At 39.1% G+C, this 13014-nt stretch overlaps 1 protein-coding gene across 2 annotated transcripts in view; it reads right to left on the bottom strand.

Moving 5' to 3' along the window:
• The window catches only part of dnah2 (dynein, axonemal, heavy chain 2), a 134649-nt gene that overhangs the window by 59997 nt on the left and 61638 nt on the right, over positions 1 to 13014 (bottom strand). For both annotated transcript variants that reach the window (XM_026936299.3, XM_053233435.1), the window contains exons 29-35: positions 6094 to 6274; positions 4644 to 4782; positions 3814 to 4031; positions 3471 to 3572; positions 875 to 1000; positions 685 to 795; positions 215 to 403 (exon numbers count right to left, since the gene is read on the bottom strand). In XM_026936299.3, coding sequence (XP_026792100.3) covers positions 215 to 403; positions 685 to 795; positions 875 to 1000; positions 3471 to 3572; positions 3814 to 4031; positions 4644 to 4782; positions 6094 to 6274 — 1066 coding nt within the window. The remainder of the gene's footprint in view (positions 1 to 214; positions 404 to 684; positions 796 to 874; positions 1001 to 3470; positions 3573 to 3813; positions 4032 to 4643; positions 4783 to 6093; positions 6275 to 13014) is intronic.

Below are 13014 nucleotides of genomic sequence, written 5' to 3'. Positions count from 1 at the left end.
ATCATGAAATATGATAAACCAGTAACAAAATATTCATAAAATAATAGTTACTAACAGTCTGAACATGTTTAAAATCTGTTTTTAATATCATGCTGTATACAGAACTTGAGTTTATAATATTCTATGGGGCTCTAGTCTGTAGATTACGGGCAAACTCCATCCTCCTTTCTCATTGACTTTTTCTCCCCATTCTCTCACTGACCCCCACTCTCACCTTATCCCAGTAGAGGCGGAGCTGACAAAGCCAGTCAAAAGCGTTCACATCACAGCAGCCTGCTTTGGCCAATTTATCAAGGACATCACGAGCATGAACTTCTACTGTAACCAAGGCCACAATCTTGAGGCGCATGATTTTAGAGAGGTTTCCTCTTATGGCGTCAGAGTAGCGGTGCAGCATGGACACCTGCCATAGACACATGACAAAACTTGACACTTGATCTGCTCTGTAACACTGCACTATGTGACACCCATGTTGGGGTGCAATATTGATGACTATGTCAGGAGCAGTTTGATCTGCTGTGGTTTTTTCCTTTGTTCTGATATCCATTACATGAGTGACCTTGGGTCTGAAACTAGTTAGGTCTACAAACAAAGGTGAAGACATCAGTCAATCATTGTGCTTGTGCCACAGGAAATCAATCAGATTGTTTGCAGGACGACCCCTATGGGAGTCACTTATCTCACCTGTTTCTTTTTCATGGATTTTAGTGCTGATTTGTCTGCCCTCTCTTTGCCTACAATCAGAGATTTGGTGACATCTGTGGTCCACTGTATCTGGCTGGCTGTTATCAGCATCTACATGAAAAGAGTACATTTTACCACATGTAGAAGCACACGCACATGTAGACAGACATGTATGATTGAGGTCACTCACCTGCCCAGGCCAATCTTTAACCCACTTGTCTCTTTTTCCAATCATCTTTTTGAGAGCCATGCAGCAGTTCTTCAAACAATCCTTCAGAGTCCAGCGCATGGTCCTCTCAATATCACACAACCATGCCTACACACAGACACACACAGACACACACATACAGTCAGATCCATAAGTATTTGGACATTGACACAATTTTCGAAATTTTGCCTCTGTATACCATCAAAATGGATTTGAAATGAAGCAATCAAGATGTGATTGAGGTGTAAACTTTCAGCTTTAATTCTAGGGGTTTAACAAAAATATTGCATTAACCATTTAAGAATTACAGCCATTTTTTTTTTGAGTCACATAGTAACTCAACTTTCACAGGCTCAAAAGTAATCTGACAATTGAATGATAAGCAGTTTCATGGCCAGCTGTGGCCTGTTTCCTCATTATTTCATGACAAATGAAGGAGATAAAAGGTCTGGAGTTGATTCCAAGTGTTGAATTTGCATTTGGTAGGTGTTCATGGAACTCTCAGTATGCAGTCCAAAGAGGTGTTGAGGCAAGTAAAGGAGGCATTCATTAGGCTGAAAATAATAAAACAGACTTATCAGAGTGATAGCAGAAACTTTAGGAGTGCCCGAATTAACAATCTGGTACATTCTTAAAAAGAAGGAATGCACTGGCGAGCTCAGCAACACCAAAAGGCGTGGAAGACCACGGAAAACAACTAAAGTGGATGATCACAGAATTCTTTACTTGGGGAAGAAAAACCCCTTCACAACATCTAGCTAAGTCAGGAACACTCTGGAGGAGGTAGGCGTATCATTATCAAAGTCTACAGGTGACTGAGAGAACCTTCATGAATGTAAATATAGACAGTTTACCTCAAGATGCAAATCACTAGTAACACTCAAGAACAAAAAGGCCAAATCAGACTGCCAGAAAACAGTCTAAAAAAGTCTGCTTAGTTCTGGAACATGATTCTTTGGACAGACAAAACCAGGATTAACTTGTACCAGAATGATCAGAAGAGTATGGAGAAGGAAAAGAAGTGCTCATGACCCAAAGCATACCACATCATCTGTCAAACATGTGGAGGCAGTGTTATGGCCTGAGCAGGTATGGTTGCCAATGGAACTGGGTCACTGGCATTTATTGATGATGTGACCGCTGCATGGAGAAATAGCAGCATGGATTCTGAAGCATACAGAGCTATACTTTCTTCTCAGATTGGGTCAAACGCTGCAAAACTGCAGGGAGGAAACTCAGCATTTGATGTCCTTGAGTTCCAGCTTTCAGGCAGTCACTGATCATAATATTTATGATTAGGCTGGTTTGTCCAATTACTTTTGACTCTGTAAAAATGGGGGGAATATGTAAAAAAAAATGGCTGCAATTCCTAAACGGTTAATGCAATATTTTTGTTAAATCCCTTGAATTACATACATACTAACAAGAAACAAGCCAAAACAGGATATGTAGCCAAAATTATGTGGACACCTGACCATCACACCCATATGTGGGTCTTCCTCAAACTGCTGCCACAAAGTTGAAAGCACACAATTGTATCATACGTCTCTGTATGCTGTAGAATTACAATTTCCCTTCACTGGAACTAGGGCCTCGTCCAAACCTGTTCCATAAAGACATGGTTTGCCAAGGTTGGAGTGGAAGAACTCAAGTGGCCTGCACAGAGCCCTGACCTCAAACCCACTGAACATTTCTGAGATAAACTGGATTGCTGACTGTGTGCCAGGCCTTTTTGTTCAACATCAGTGGCTGACCTCATTAATACTCTTATGGCTGAATGAGTACAAATCCCCACAGCCACGCTCCAAAATCTAGTGGAAAGCCTTCCCAGAAGAGTGGAGGTTACTATAACAGCAAAGGAGGACTAAATCTATAATGTGATATTCGACAAGCACATATGGGTGTAATTGGTCAAGTGTCCACATAACTTTGGCCATATAGTGTACTACTTATTTCCTTGACTTAAATCCAACTTAAGTCACAATGTTCAAGATTTGTTACTTGCTTATTTACATCTTGACATTTAATTGGTACTTGAGATAATTATATTTTTTTTTTATTTGAACATGTATTCCGTAACAAGCGTAAATAATTTATGCAGATCTGATTCTTCAACATTAAATAATGTTACTCAATATACTATAGAATAGAATTGACCTAAACCTAAGAGTAACTGACTTGACTGAAGTGAGCACATGGAAAAAGTCTTTTGTAAATCTGAGTAAAGCAGCAATCACACTGGACTTTCACCATGTCAGAGTGGTGCCAAAAATATAGCAATTTTTGGATGGTCCTGGTGTTATATCATTTGGATGGAATGTACGGCTAACATGAGCTAGATAAATGGTTTATTTTTGCAACTGTGAACAACAAGCTGACACTAAGAAAATAGAGAGGCAAAAGTCCAATGCTTCATGTTTTTCTGAAAAAAGATTCCACACTCCACCCTGTTTGTTTTCTGTTGGCTCAGGCTTCTGTGGTTTGCAAATCCTGCCTCTTCCCCCGTTTAATCTCTTTTCTCATTTCACTCTGACCGCTGCTAAAGCGTGCATTTGACATGGTATTGTTCTGAACTCACCTCTACTGGCCCCTCTAGAAGAACAGGATGAGTAAACTCCACAAACTCCCCATCGGCAGAGAACATCCCACCAGCCTCAGACTTCATACTGCCGATTCCCATCTACACACATACAGATTAGTTACTGTGTGTATTACTGCTGTATTAGAAAGGATAGTTTGAACCAGACAATAGCTTTTGTGACCAAGACTCGCTTAAACATACAATATGCTTAGTAGTATTATTCAGAGTATTTTCTCCACACTTAGGAGGGAGATCATGAGATCATGAGGGAGATCATGAGATCAAGATTCCAACTCTACAATCTCTTTACTTATCTGGGAGTTTTTGTGTTTGGGTGTACCTTGTTGATGCGCAGACTCTTGATATTGTCGAAGCATTTTTTGAGGTGAGGCTGCACTGCTTCTGGGTTGCGTGACTGGCCCAGTATCTCCAGCAGATCATCGTTGGACAAGAAGTAGAATCGTGGAAAGATCTGCCTCTTGGTCTCCAGATACATATCTAAAGACTTTTGGATTTCCTCCAGCTTACTGTTCATCTCAGACAGCTTCTCAGGCAAACCTGGCACAGACAGTACAATTAATGATCTGTGCTCTCTTTCACTTTCTCATGTTACTTACAACTACATGATGTGTCCTTCTTCCCTTTTATCAAACTCTACTTTAGAGTTATATTACAGTGTTTTTAAAATTAATTTTACAAAAAAAATTAGTTAAGTCTGATAGTTTATATTAGCTTATATTTTTGGATACAGCACTCATTCTTGGATGTTTTTATTCTTGTAGAAATAGTTTTAATTCAATTTTATATATTTTCGTTTCAGTTTTGGTGTTGGCAGTTTTACTTCTGGTGTTCTTGTGAAGCAATTTTTGTGTGTGATCTCTAGAGAGGAATTTATAAATATACACTACACATGTTCTAAGTGTCATCATTTGTCTTCAAGTAAAAAGTAGATAGTTTATCTGACAGAATGCAAATAAGTGGATTGACTAGATATTTAAGTACAATAAATACTGAATAAATACTCTATCATTTTCATACTGACCTTAACTGAATGGCTTACTAGACCAGAGTGAATAGAATCCTGAAAAAAATTTTATTCACATGGCCCATCTCCTTCCATTTACATCAGTGTCTCCCCATGTGGCATGGCTCAACCCCTCACCTTCTTACCTGGGTGCTGTGTCCCTCTCAGGGCATTCTTGTCCTTGTTTAGTCGGTCCATGATGGTCTTCCAGCTAGAGTTGATTTCATCAAACTCAGCAGATTCACGTGGCAGTTGCTTACGAATGTCCTCTCCCAAAAAGATGTTCTGAAAGAGTGTTGGAAATAAATGGTGAAAGGAATCACAGGTGTGTATACAAAGACACACATACTGGATATCTATTCTGACAGCCACTATGCTCTTCCCATCAATGCTAAAAGAACAGCTGGTTCTGAAGTCTCACTCTGCATTGCATGTTTGTGCAATCATGTTAGAGTGTGTATTTTTGTTTATGTATCAGGCCGGAGGTACTGGTGTCATGGTTAATGCAGCAGTACAAACCTGCTGTTCAACCTCTGCAGATATGGGGCTTATTTAAGGAAGCAAGTGAGCAAGAGCAAGTGAGGTCTGTACAAGTGTGAGCTCATGCTTAATCAGTGAAGTTTCGCAGATGTGCATATGTGTTTGTGAATGCTTGGTTAACCACTTGATCTCGTTTACAATAAACAATATGCTGGAGAGTTTGAGAACATACTGAAATTACACAAGGTTTTTGGGCAGTTCCTTTTTGTAAAACAAGACCTATAATCTTTGTGTATGTATGCTCATTCTGGAAAATGATGTGTACTGCACGTGCATATGAGAATGCAAAATCTAGCTATATATATCTATAAAATATAGCTATAACCATGGAAAAGGTTTACCAAGGTGCATGCATTAATGTTTTTGTGAGTGAAATCATACATACAGATGCATCAGTGCTGGCTTATGAGAATTTGTTTAACTCAGTCAACTACGTAATAAACATAAACTAAAAAAATTAAAATAAACTTTATATAAAACACTACAAAAACTGTATTCTAAATAAATGTTTAGAATATTTTGAATTACGTTTTTTTAATTAAGTCTTTAGGAACTTTATTGCTGCCTTTGACCACTCTCTGTTTCCTTAGAGTAAAAACACGGGGTTACACACATGTAAAATCCCTTTGTCATCCATCAATACAGGCGCAATTTGATCACCTGGCCTCCCCACCATACGACAACTACCAACCAGGGATGGCGAAGGCTAACTGCTGCGTCACAGGACAGAGTAACACACTCAGAGGAAAATGCTATCTGTCCTCTTCTTCATGCATGAGCTCACAGATGCCCACGATTGGCTAGTGTCCCTGTGATTGACAGTCACATGTATACAAAACATTCCTAAGCAGTCAAAAGTGAAAAAAAAAAAAAAGAAAAAGTCCAAAACTATTAAAACATTGCCAGGAAGTCAGGAGAGAGGAGGATGGTACGGGATGCATACACACTACTGTCATGTTTGGCAAAAAATAAAGAGATTAAATTCAAGGAAAAGCTGTAAAACCCACTGTAAATTACGGTGGTGGGTCATTGATGTGTGTGTTTTTGTGTGTCTACCTCCAGGTACATCCACTGTCTCTGGACAGTAAGGATCATCTCTATGACCTCCAGTATGAGAGACAGGCAGCGCTCCCAGCGGTCCACCTCTTTCTCAAAAGCCCTGACAAAGCGTGAGGCTTTCATTGTGGACAAAGTCACCTGGTTATCCTCTAGGGCTTGGAATACCTCCTCTGTACCTCTAAAGAAAGCACACACACAGACACAGACACACACACACACACACACACACACACACAAACTGTTATCTTAATCACTTCCCTTTAGCATGATTACTGTGGATAGTTAATGCTATGCCTAAAACTAAATCTAACCCAAACCTTAACCTCAGTAACCAGAAGAAAATCCTTTTTCAAAGAAAATCTGTAAAACTAGTGTATTTTTGTGGGGACTGGGTGATTGTGAGAACATTTGTTCCTTTTTGATCTTCACAAAGGATTAAATATGTGTATACACACACACACGCACACACACAGAAGGACACTAAGCATTACCTCCAGGTACTCAAAGTATAAAAAAAGAGAACATCAATGACCAAGAAAAAAAAAAGGTTCAAGTTTTTTTAAAAGTGGCCATCACTGATAGAAACCTTCATGCTGACAATAACATCTGTTTCTCTGCACTATTCCAATCTCAGAAACCTCCATTTCTATCTGAACCCACCATTTTCTCTCCACTGAGGCAGGGGAGCAGCGGGAAAGATGCAGCAAACAAAAGAAAGGACAAAGTGAACAGCATTGGCCCTCGACCCCCTCCTAAGTGTACTGCGTTACCATGGCAGCAGCCTCACGCCGCTGCAACCGTCTCCATGCCAACAGTAGACCCAGCTTTAGTGCACAGATGAGACAGTCCTTGCCCATGACATAGATATATAAATGCACACACAGACACATAACCTTTCATTTACATTCAGATATGTGTATCATCATAAAGTGATCTGATAAGGTGACATTATACCGTTCTCACAAATGTCTCTTTAAAACACACAGCCCATAGAAGCCGCAGGTGTGTGTGTGTGTGTGTGTGTGTGTGTGTGTGTGTGTGGGGGGGGGTGGGGGGACCTCACTTTCATAATGCTCTCTGCTTCCCTGTACTCATCTCAATGTCCCCGTCCTTCTACTATAACTGAAGCCCCCCTGTGAAATGGTTGGCTTGATGTGCGCGTATAAACACACACACACACACAGGCACACACACACGCACATACACACACACCAGTGATGGCAATAACAGTTTGGGTTGTGAAGGACAAAAGAAGAGACTGAGGCTGCCTTGAGAGTAAGTAAATTACTTAACACCACTTTTCTTTACATCATCTACATACTCACACCTACACACAAACACATGCACACACACACACACACACACACACACACACACACTTTGCCCCTCTGTGCCCAGGAGAGGGGAAGGTAAGAGGAGCAAGATGAAGGCAGAGCAGGTTGTCATGGTAGTCAGGGTGCACCAATCATGTTCAGGCATCACAGGAAAAGAAAGGGGGGTATGTGAGGGGGCTAAGAGGGGGGAAAATAAAGAGAAGATATATGCATAGAAATAGAACAAGATACAAGTAACATGCAATATATTTTTGAATTCGTCAATAGAAAATATTTATGAGCTCATTCATTCATCTTCAGTAACCATTTTATCCTGGTCAGTGAACACTGAATGTGAGGCAGGAATACACCCTGGATGGGACACCAGTGCATCGCGGTGCACAATGCACACACACATACACACCTTGCACAGCCAGTCCATCTACTGGTATGTGTTTGGGAGGTGGGAGAAAACCAGAGAACCTGGAGGAAACCCACAAAGACATGGGGAGAACATTTGAAACTTCACACAGAGGGTAACCTGAGCTCAAGATCGACCCAGCGACCATGTAGCACTGAGACAGCAACACATAGTGAATGTGTCCTAACAGAAACTCAGAGCATAAACTTTGCCTGATGACAAACTGATCCCACAAAACCATGGAGATAGCATAAGTAACCGCTAATTGCTCCAGTGTTGGAAAGTTGGAACAGTTTTTACATAAGAACAGTTTTTAAAGACTTTCTTTCATGTCAATCTTATCCCATGACCTTTACAGTGTAATGGTTGTGGATTTTTAATTTATATATAGTCTTTATACAGCTACGATAAACAAATTTAGAGTAAATAGTTAGAGATTAGAGACTAGGTCACTATAATATTTCTTTAATTACTTAATTTAATTGCTTACCTAAAAAGGTCAAATACATTTTCTTCCCACAACAATAAGGGATTTTAAATTTACAAATCGCAACAGCGTATTTATTTTAGTCCATATAAACAGAGAAACTTCTGCTTTGGCTTTTGTTCACAAATTTTGTTAAAAAAATAAACTACACCAGACTAATAGCACAGGAAATGCGTTTAACCTTCATTTGCACTGAACTGAAGTAGCTGCATTCATTCTCTTTCCTAAATAGACACACTCAATTACCTCCTACACTCTTGTATGGTGAGCAATGCCGGGAAGAGAGGCAATGTGGTATGGATAAGTGCTTCAGTTTTTTCAGACACACACAGAGACAGAAAACCAGAGAAAGAGAGAGAGAGAGAGAGAGAGAGAAAGGTAGATCAAATGGTCACACACACACACACACAGTCACACTCATTAAAGTTGTCTCCAGAAGGCCAGATCTGACTGTGCGTGTGCACACTCATGAGTGTGATAATGCTTATTACCTGAGTGATTGTGTGTGACTCGAAGTCTAAAGCACGTTTGTGGAATGCAGTGTGTGAGTGTGTTTGCTGATTGGAACTTGTCTCGGAGGAACAGCAAGTGAGAGTAGAAAGAGGAGACAGAGATAGAGAGAGAGCTCAGTGCACAGCAGCAACTCCAGCCGTATCCCATACACCACATACTGATTTGTACACACTAACCACTGCTATTTTTGGTGTTTCTGTGTCATTAATAACTCCCGTAGTGCCCCATCACCCCCAACACACACACACACACACACAAAATACACACACACAAAATACACACACGCCACATATATATACTTTTAGATTCGAGTGAATTAAACTACAGGCACATGCAGAGGCTGCATATTTTAAAGGACAAAAATAATCAATCACATGCTGGGCAAGAATAAATGAATAACAGTCCCTCTGTTATGGCCCACAGGTGGACCAAGGTATATGTAGAGACAAATACAAATAGCTAATCGTATACTTTCCTACAAATGATCTCTTCAAGATTCAAGATTTTTTTTTTGCTACATACACAATTATATTTTCCATTTCAATGCAGGTATATAACCTGCATTGAAGTGGAAAAAATTATGTCCCTTTGGATGCACAACTTTGCCAATACGTGTGTTCTTCCAAATTAAGTCATTTCAGTTCATAGTCGTTTTAGGCAGTGGAAGCTAAGTGTATAAAACTCGGAGCTAGCGATCACAAACATTACAGCAAGGCCCCTAAACAGCTTAAAGTAAAAATAAATGTAAATGTAGCAGGTGTTCTTTCCATTAAGACTACGATTCATAACCTGTTTGCATGAATGTGATTTGTGTGTGTATTTTGGAAGGGAGTGTTAGCAGCTGGAAAATCAAGATCTTTTCCATTCCCCCACCATCGAGTGGCAAGTTTATCTGCAGGGCAGTGTCTCTAATAAAGCCCTTCACCCTCTCTCTCTCTCACACACACACATTCTCTCTTCCTCATCAGTGAGCTTGGGTCAGGATGCTAACTAAATTAGGCCGCAAGTCTAATTCTAATCTGCAGCAGATGGCCAGACCAGAAGCAACAGCAAACTAGCAACATGAAGTCAGCTCTCAAACACACACAGGACTCACAGGACACACAGAGAGCACACACACACACACACACACACACACACACACACACACACACACACACACACACACAAGGACACGGACACGGACACTAGGTGGCAGTGTTGTGCCTTGCAATGGCACTAGTCTGGACTCACTAAGGACATAATAAAGACACAAATCAACGTCGATAATTCAGAGAGAGCTGTTCAACCTGGGTTGAGTTATAATTTGAGGTCTCACGTTGAATTTGGAGAATAAACACAGTAAGCACAAATTCATGTGGGGAGACAAGCACACGTATACACACACACACACACACACACACAGGCCCCTCTAATGTGATAACTGCAGAGCACAGGAAGAACACAAAATCTCTCAATGACTATCATCAGGAGGCTAGATCAGAAGTGTGTGTCTGTGTGTACATTTTTTTGTACTAGAAATAATGACACTATAACATAATGTGAGTTGTACTGCTGATGTTTTGCTAGACGTCAAAAACAACAGTTTAGAGTTTGGATATTTAAAAATAAAATTTTTTGGAGAGTTTTTAGCTGATGGGAATATTGGAAGAAAGATATTTTGTTACATTTACAGGTAAAGTTAACAATCTGTTACTTCCTTGATAATAAAAAATAATGGTAACCCCGCACTCCAAGGTACTAATTTTACGACCAGTTAAATGCAACCCAATCCCATATAAATTCCACTAGCTATCAACAGACTGTTTTCAAATAACAGTAGCAAGCAGTAAATCATTTTTTGTTGTGTCTGCATTTCTATACATGATTTAAATTTCCAGTAACCAGTTGTTTGTAAAAGATAGGGCTAGATTTTGTTCATTTTGATGAATATAGGCTATAATGATTGGTATCCATGTTAGCTAGGTAGCTGCTACTAGGTGTGCTACACTGAACACTACTGACTACCGTAAAATCTAAACTAATCCAATCGAAATATAAAACATGTCAACATTTTAAACCATTACAGGAGAATTATAAGGTTCAAGATTAGGCATCGATTTGCTCTGTGTTGTTAGGAATATTTTGTTAAATGGCAGTCTATGATTTAGAACCAATCAAAACAGCCTTTTGTGAGTTTAAATACAAAACATTTCAGTGATTAGATGTAGTGTGTGTGTGAGATTGTGTGTGAAAAACATGAAGGTGCATTTCACCATGTTATGCCCTGAAATCACGTCAAAATAAATGAACTGTGTTTAGAAATCGCATGTGAAATTAAAAGTATCGTGTAAAAATCACATGTGAAAGTAAATGAATCACGTATAGAAATCCCATGTGAATGTAAATGAATCGTGTAAAAATCACATGTGAATGTAAATGAATCATGTGTAGAAATCACATGTGATAGTAAATGAATCGTGTAGAAATCACATGTGAATGTAAATGAATCATGTGTAGAAATCACATGTGATAGTAAATGAATCATGTGTAGAAATCCCATGTGAATGTAAATGAATCATGTGTAGAAATCACATGTGAATGTAAATGAATCATGTGTAGAAATCACATGTGATAGTAAATGAATCGTGTAGAAATCACATGTGAATGTAAATGAATCATGTGTAGAAATCACATGTGATAGTAAATGAATCGTGTAGAAATCACATGTGAATGTAAATGAATCATGTGTAGAAATCACATGTGATAGTAAATGAATCATGTGTAGAAATCTCATGTGATAGTAAATGAATCGTGTAGAAATCACATGTGAATGTAAATGAATCATGTGTAGAAATCACATGTGATAGTAAATGAATCATGTGTAGAAATCTCATGTAATAGTAAATGAATCGTGTAGAAATCACATGTGAATGTAAATGAATCATGTGTAGAAATCTCATGTGATAGTAAATGAATCGTGTAGAAATCACATGTGAATGTAAATGAATCATGTGTAGAAATCTCATGTGATAGTAAATGAATCATGTGTAGAAATCACATGCGAATGTAAATGAATCATGTGTAAAAATCACATGAAAATGAATGAATCATATGCAAAAATCACATGTGAAAGTAAATTAATCTTGTAAAAATCACATGTGAAAGTATGTGACATTTCACAGGGCCAAGACCCGAAATCTCGCCTAAACGTCACCTAAAATGATGGAATGACCCTTGTGTCACTGGATGAAAGAAAAATTATTCTGAATTATTGCATGTCATTTGTGACTTTATTTCTGTGCATTTTTAAAAAAAAAATAATGTTGTAAAAACTAAGTATGTATCCTAAAATGGTAATGCATGTAATACACTTTATTAGACTTACTCTCGACATACAGTGCATTTTGTAGGTTTTAGAGCAGGATTTATGTTATATGCCATGTACCAAATAAGAGGAATTGGTCTAACTGAGGCTTAAATTAAAATATATATACAAATATTTTGCTGCATGAAGACATATTGAAGATTTTTATGTAAATTTTAACAATTCAAATGCAACTTTTATAAGAATTTGACAGCCGTATGCTCTGTTCCGTGTGTGTAAACACTCCACATTAACACAAACATACACATAATCTCATATACACACATAATGTTCAATATCATCTACAGTATGATCACTGCACTCTCAGAACATTGCCATTCGTTACAGTGAGGCACAGTAATATGAAATTGATTCTGTCTCTGAGAGCACATACCTGAATACTAAAGAGTTTGCTTTAGACAGAGAGAGAGAAAGTAAATGTGAAGGAGAAGAAAGGCTAACACTGATGGAATCTCTTTTTTCCTACACGGGATCCATGTGTTAACAAGCTGAGAGATTCATGGGAAAAAGGGAGAGAGCGAATGAACGGCCTCTCACTGCACTGCCGCTATAAATAGAAGAGGAGATTGGCGTGTCACAGGGACCACTTTAAGCTCCAAGCTTCTACTGTTCACTCTCTCTTTTTAGGCCTCCTTTTTTCTTTCTCCATCTCCCTACCTGTCAGTGTGACAGCAACCCATGCCTGTCCCTCTCTCTCCCTCCCTCTCTCTCTCCCTCTCTCTCTCTCTCTCTCTCAGGTGGGCGTGGGTGGGTTTTGTGACTGCAGGAGGATGACAGCTCAGAAAACAGACACGCAGCCTTTTGGGCTTTACGATCA

This window comes from Pangasianodon hypophthalmus, chromosome 4 (genome assembly GCF_027358585.1).
Source record: "Pangasianodon hypophthalmus isolate fPanHyp1 chromosome 4, fPanHyp1.pri, whole genome shotgun sequence".
Taxonomy (NCBI): domain Eukaryota; kingdom Metazoa; phylum Chordata; class Actinopteri; order Siluriformes; family Pangasiidae; genus Pangasianodon; species Pangasianodon hypophthalmus.
This window is presented reverse-complemented; position numbering and strand designations above follow the sequence as displayed.